General features: G+C 39.5%; 1 protein-coding gene across 1 annotated transcript in view; it reads right to left on the bottom strand.

The window, feature by feature from the left end:
* Positions 1-498: 498 nt before the first annotated feature.
* Positions 499-7129, bottom strand: part of LOC106514227 (eukaryotic translation initiation factor 3 subunit H) — a 93535-nt gene continuing 86904 nt past the window's right edge. The window contains exons 6-8 of the mRNA XM_014003386.1: positions 6455-6575; positions 1210-1342; positions 499-775 (exon numbers count right to left, since the gene is read on the bottom strand). Coding sequence (XP_013858840.1) covers positions 681-775; positions 1210-1342; positions 6455-6575 — 349 coding nt within the window. The 3' untranslated portion in view covers positions 499-680. The remainder of the gene's footprint in view (positions 776-1209; positions 1343-6454; positions 6576-7129) is intronic.

Here is a 7129-nt window from a genome sequence, read left to right as displayed (position 1 = left end):
CATCCAGTAAATACCAGTACTCTCAGAAATGAACAATCTAACTAAAACATACACCCAAAATAAAGTGTGGGGTGTCTTTGTACAGTCAAATACACAAAAACAGTAACACAACTAATAATCTCATTTGAACAATGTCTGTATTTCTCACAGATAGATAGATAAAATTGGACACAAACAAAAACAATCTGTGAGAATTTTTTGCTTTGTTTCACTACTGAGATGAAGCAGTTAAATTCAATAGTGGCTACAGTTTTGTTCCCACAAAAACAAAACGATTCTGAACTGATTTCTAAACGTTTAACACTGCATTAAAAGGTGAATATGTCATTTCACAGTATAATTATTTTCTGTTAGAAGTGAGCTTAAGCAGCATTTTATAATAATATCAGTCAACTGTGAAACTGAATAATGTGATGTCTGTGCTGAACCACATGCAGTCATCCCAACTGCAATTATAAACAGAGGATGGTTGGGGAGATAAACAAGGAGACTGAAGAATTAGAGATGCCGTATTTTTATTTAAATCAAAGCATCAAACATACTTTTATCCAAAGCATTTAAAAAAAACTGAATAATTTCATTTTTGGACAAATGATGGAGGATGCTCCTGCAGTTGATGGCGAGCTGGATTTGCATCTCTGGTTTTTCCTCAAACGGCTTCACTCTTCCATCTTTCTGCTCTAGTTGTGGCCTTGGAGAGCTTCGGCCATGAACAGCTTCCCGAGGTTCTGCGAGGTGAATTCCTTCACGTTCTGGCAGTAGTTGTTAATTTGCCCTGTTGGAGGGGAGCCGCATGCATTCACACGCCCCCATACAATACCACACACACACACACCCCGTGGAAACATATGTACAGACGCGCACACACACACACAGGAACAAACATGCACATTTGTACAAACACAAACAGGCGGAGGAGGGAAAGAAAACAGCAGCACAACATCAAATTAGTGGTGAGCAGAGTAAATGGAGGGATCAGAATGTTGTCAGGGGGTGGAGAGCTGAATGCCGTCAAACAGCAGGAAAACTGGAGGCTGAACGGCAGACGGAGTCAATAAACTTTAAATTAATGTAATTTCAAGATAATGGCAGAGATAATTGCTAAACAGAACCTGAGCTCCTGTGAGGGGAGCAGAGGCGGCTGATGGAATGTAGAGAGAAGGAGGAAAAAAAAAAGTCTGGTGGCAGCTGACTGTGCGCAGAGCGTACCTGCGATGAGCAGTGTATCCATGCGCGGGGGAGCCTGGGGGGGCTTGAACAACTTGGTGATGTCCTCCTCAGGCAGCGGGGGCTCTCCTCTGCTCTGCCGTTGGACGTTCTCCTGCTGTCGTCTCTGGACGTACTGCAGGCCAAAAAGAGAGCGACATTATAAGGGTGGGGGGCAGGAGTGAAGAGGAGGAGGAGGAGGAGGAACCTGAATAGACGGAGCCGATCTCAGGCGATATGAAACAGGTGAGGAGAAACGACAAGAGGATGTGAAGGCGAAAAAAGCAACGTATCAGTCAAAAAAAAGAGAAGCAGGAAAAGTAGCGGGAGGCACAAAGTTGGAGACGCAGAGAACACAAAGTAAGAAACGCAGAGAAACAGGGTGATGAAAGCAGAGATGGGGAGACAGAAGAGTTATACGTGTTAACTGGAAGGGAGTGATTTGTGGTTGGGGGTGACAGTCGGTAAATCAGCGAGGTGCCGTGTCCCTGGAGATCCTAAAAGCCTTGTTAATTTGGCGAGATGAAGGAGAAGAGGAGGAAGGCTGTGGCAGACAGACGAGGCAGCTGGTGTGGGAGTAGATGTTTTCAACCGAGCACCCCCACAATGCAACAGTAACGGTTCTTCAGATAAGCAGTGTAAAAACGGGAAAATATAACAATTTGATCTTTTTTTCTGACAGTATGTCGCAGCGTGACTATACATAATAAAATGCTAATGTGGGAAACTTTAGAATTTCGTATTCACTTTATACAGTATAGAAAACCGAAACAAACGGATTGAACAGACTTTGGAAGTTATTAAAGACAGAAATCATGGTACAAATTTAGAAGTGTGTTCAGCTCAGACAAGCAGAGGCACTGCTGTCTGATTATCTCCCCATCTTCTTTGCAATCTGCTTAAAGTGCCTGTGACATACATATTCTTTAAATACAAAGTCAAAGGAAACATCTTTATATTTAAGGAATCTGTTATAACACACCTGCTTTTACACATTTTGTCACTTTTGAACTTGGCTCAGCCAAAGTGAAACAGGAAGTGACATCAAAAGAAAACTCTTTATGAAAAGGAACTTCCTGGTCTTTTTTATTGAAACAATATTATTTGAACTCCTTAAACTTCTTCATCTCTCTCGATAGTGACTCAGTATTATCTAAAGGAACATCAGGTTCTTCTCTACGGTCTTCGTTAGCCATTTTACTAATGCTGTGTTCACATGCAGACATGCCACTTTGACATTACTTAACATGCTAATATCTCAGCAAACTGTTTATTGCTGCGTAAATCATTAGTGTAAATTATTTTTTTGCAGCAAGTTATCAGTGTTATCTTTCTAAAGATGAATTCATATTTATTACAAATATTTATTGTCACAAGCACTTTAAATCACTATGAAATTGTAATTTTTTTCCCCCAAAACCACAAACTGAATTAGAACGGGCTTTCAGTCTCTGGTGGAGTTCAAGCATTGTGCTGGACGTCGATGTCTTGATGAAACAATGCGTCCCAGCAGTTGTCATGCAGGCTTGCAGCCAGAGCTTTCTGAATGTGGTTGTATTTACTCTAACTCTCTATCTTCACAAGCTTTTCGGCCCCTGCTGCTGAGCGGCATCACCCCAGCATGTAGCTGGGAACATCGTGCAGCATGCTGGGGATGGTGAGTTCACAGTTTTCAGTCTTAACAGACTTGTTATGGAGCTAGACCCAATGAATTATCCAAGTTGGAGCAAGACCAAATGAACTTAGTGCATTATATAATGGTCTAATCTGATCAGGTAATGCATCCAATCATAATAAAACGCCCCCTAATCGTATTGGGAGCTAATAATCCTAGCAGACAATAGCCAATGTACGCTTCCAAACGACAATTACCATACAGATTGAATTACAGAGATTATTATCTTACAGAGTCGAGTTTGCTACATAATATTTAATTACTGGTCGAGGAGGTGAAAATGTGACATTTAATTATTTCAACAAATAAATCTTTAAAGCATTTTCAGTGTATTAATTTATATTTTTCTTCCAGACACATTGAATGGGTTCTTATGCGATTCTGGTTGAGGTTCTGAGATGTTTTCTACTACAGCATGCTAACTGTTGATTATCACGCTGCTTATTTGTTCTCACTTTCTTGGAGTTTGATTACATGAGCTAACATTTGGATTTTAGTTATTTCTGTCTTCAACCTGGGTCTTTACCCCAAGAAACATTATTTGCTTGACTCTCATTATGCTCTGTTTTTACATGTTTCCCCAACCTCTGCATCAGAGAGGTACATGGTCCACTCCATTTAGTAAACCAACCTAAACACTTCTTTTTGGCAAGACTCGACTGATTTGGTTCCTTGCGTGTGTTTTTGTTTTCTTTAAATGCAAAGAAAATGACAACCTGGCTCAGAAACATTGTTAAATCTTTTAATTGTAGCTAAATTCTACCATTAACGATATTTTATGCCTTCTTGATTCAGCGGATTAAAAACATGGCACCATACATAATCTACAGCAAAGTGTTGTGAAGCTTCTTTGAATGTGAATGAATCGAGGAGGAGTGAGACATACATTTTCCTGTATTTTTATTTTATTTTATTTTTTTCACGTGGCTGCAAATTGTGCCAGGGAATCTGAGATTTACCAGATTCAGAGAGCTGTAGAAGAAAAATGAGGCCCGCTCAGCACAATGCCTTTTTGCAACTTTCTATGATGATTAATAAGGTTCCATTTGTCCTGGAAGCAGCACGGTCAATAGCACCAGATTACAAGGGGCACGCACTGTTGATGTCTGAAAGGTTTAATAGAAGCTCACTTTCTCTTTCTCTGTGTGCTTTATTGGTTCATAATGGGGAATTGTGTGAAACATGGAAAAAAAGCTGACACTATAAAAGAGTTCGTCTGTGTGATGTTGAATACGAGTCTGGGTGTATGTGTGTGTTTAAGTGGGAGAGGCTTGGAGGCGGCGGTGATGCGAAGATGAGTACAGGGAGGATGATGGATCATGATGGTCTAAAAGTGTGTGTGAATGGCCTGGGGATGGAGCATAAGCATTTCTTTTTGTGTTTGTATAGGGTTTGGTCATGGATGCATGTCTCTGCTCCAGTGTGAGTGAAACTGGCTGTGACTCTATCAGCAGTTGGACGGTGTGATGACTCAGCCCAGATCAGCATTGACACACACACTTTCTCACTTCCACCGGCACACAGTAATGACTGAATAATGTAGATGGGTTTTAATGTAGGAGTATGTTTGTGCGCACATCAGTGAGTCACATCGAGCTCCTATTCTTCTATTTTTCCCTGTATAATGTGTGCATGGAAGCGACGTGATGCTTGTGTTGCCACCCGTTGCCAGATGTTCATGAGGTTGTAGTTGCAGATGGCAATCAGTATACATAGAGTGTGCGTGCATCTGCGAGTACTTGCACTTTCTTTAGTGCACTTGTATGTTTGTGTTTTGGTAAGTGCTACAATTTCTGCTCCTAAACAAAGTCTGAGTTGTGATGTGGCTACGCCTACTCATCAGAATAAAGACTGACTCCAAGTGTCAGTACCAGAATATGTGTACATCAACTCTCTTTGCTTTTAATGATGCATGAGCCTTACTTTCTAAACATTCAATAAATACTTTAGGTATATATTAGCTTGACTAGAAATATACCTGAACACATCAACTTTTCTTTAGTTAGAAATATTAATGACTACCTCAGAGGCAAATGATTGATCTGCAGTGGTTATACAGCAGTTTACAAAAGTTTTAAACTATCTATAAATGGAATTTTAAAATCTTTCATATTTTGCTTTTAAGATACCAAAGATTCCTGTATTCTTTTCAGTGATCCTGGTCAATAGCTCTTCGTGCTTTTTGAAGGTCTTTCAATTTTTTTAAATTTGGCTGCCTTTTTCTTCCATTCTTAATTCAGTTTTTGCACCGTTACAACACACACATTTGTATTTCTGCCTTTATTAGGACTGTTCACCGACTTTCACTCATTTCCAGTGTTTTTTATAGCCTAACCCTGACATTTACTCTAAACCTAACACCCAGTACATACCAAACCCTGACCTAAACCCACTTCATAAAACCTAACCCCCAACCCAAAAATACAGTTCCACCATATTAGGACCTAACTTTGGTCCCCATAAGGACTAATGGTCCTGATAAAGTAGTTGTGAATACCAGAAACGGTCCAAAAACGATAAAAAATACAAGTACACAAACACCATCATCAATTTTTAGTCAATTGTCTACAGCATGTCAAGTTTTCAGTTAATGACTATTTGGGAATCATCTTGTTTGTGCAGAAATACTATTTTATGGTTGTTCAACTGTGAATGTTGTGTTAAACGGAGGTAAACAAGCCAGTTCAACATCACCAGTGCTCCTTCAAAATGACAGAAATTAGTACTTGTGATAATCTGTGTTTCTTTTTTATTCATACTTGCATTGATTGTGATTATTTTCTTGTTGCTTTCTTATTAGCCTTTTGGTTATTAAGCTTTCATGACTGAAACATTGAAGAGGATTTTTGATCTCTGAAAAGCTGTTGTGTTGTTGCTTATCTGGCCTAGAGGAAAAATACCAGTCTTACTTTATTTAGATATTTTTTTTAAATATGACTGTAGAGTAGCTTCTAATAAATGACTGGATTTGCTGTGATTTTACTGTCAGTGCTGAAAGTCTTTTTGAATTGGACTTAATAAACAGAAATACAAAAGAACTTCATTGTGTTGGAAATAAGACTCCATACCGCATCCATTTCTTAAAACCAAATCACAAGCCAACATGACACTTCAACCCATCTACTGAGAAATAGAAACAGGGTTTGAATCGACAAATTTGTCCCATTTTATTGTTCTGTGTACTGGAATTCATCTCGCCAAACTTATTACCTTACCACACCATGTTAGTGAAAGTGAATATTCAACTTTTGCATTTGACCGTGGTTACCGTTGTGTATTTAAATGTTGAAGCCTGGATGTTTCTATTGCTGTGTGTGGGTCTGTTTGTTCTACCTGGTGCCACTTCTCCTTACCTGCTGTGATTATAGGTCCAACCAGCTGTGCCCACATCCTACAGAATTAGACCTGTTGTTTTCTCTGAGACTGTGGCTGTAGGTGCATCTGTCTATATATGCATGCTGGTGAGCTGATGTGCCTGCTGCTCCTGCTGGCTCATTGTGTGGGTGGTGTGGGCACTTTGCTTCCTGAAAGCCTGCGTGTGCGCGCACGTATGAGTGTGCATTCAGGAGTTACCTGGTGCTTCTGCTGCTGCTGCTTACTCAGGTTGCGGCTGTAGGTGTTATATTTGACAATTTCCTGGTTCAGGTCATCCACCCTGTCCATCAGAAGCTGAAGGCTCTTCTCCAAGTGGTTGCTGGAATGGAAAAATAAAAAGACAGAATACCATTCAAAAATGTTTCAGACATCATATTAAAAAGAATCTGCTGCAGTCATACAGGTTTCACGTTGACAGTGTTTGTTCATCAATAGATCATTGTTTTCTTGATGGCAAAATCATATTCCAAAACGATCACATCAAGATTCATCAGGCTCAGATCAAGAAGTATAAAACACACATGGATTGACCAAAGAGTCCAAACATTTCCACCACTGTGAATCTTTGAGATGCATTTTAAGAGCCTTTAAACATCCATAAAACTCAATGATCATAATCCAAAATCAACACAATTCTTGGTCAAATAAAATAGTGAACAAATGGGAGTTTTGAACTAATTTTGATGGAACCATCAACTGTGTGGTTTTGTGGAAAGCTCGTTCTTTCGGTACCATGCTATAAATACTTCATATTCGCACGAAAGTCTTTTTAAAATAAACCACTGTGAAAACTGGAGTCAGTATATACGTTGTTCAATCTGAGCTTCTAATTAAACAATTTCCAGTGTTTCCCCTTGGAAATTGGTCTTGGCG

The sequence above is a fragment of the Austrofundulus limnaeus genome, unplaced genomic scaffold, assembly GCF_001266775.1.
Source record: "Austrofundulus limnaeus strain Quisiro unplaced genomic scaffold, Austrofundulus_limnaeus-1.0 Scaffold18, whole genome shotgun sequence".
NCBI lineage: Eukaryota > Metazoa > Chordata > Actinopteri > Cyprinodontiformes > Rivulidae > Austrofundulus > Austrofundulus limnaeus.
Note: the sequence above shows the minus strand (reverse complement) of the source record. Positions and strands in the feature narration are given on the sequence as shown.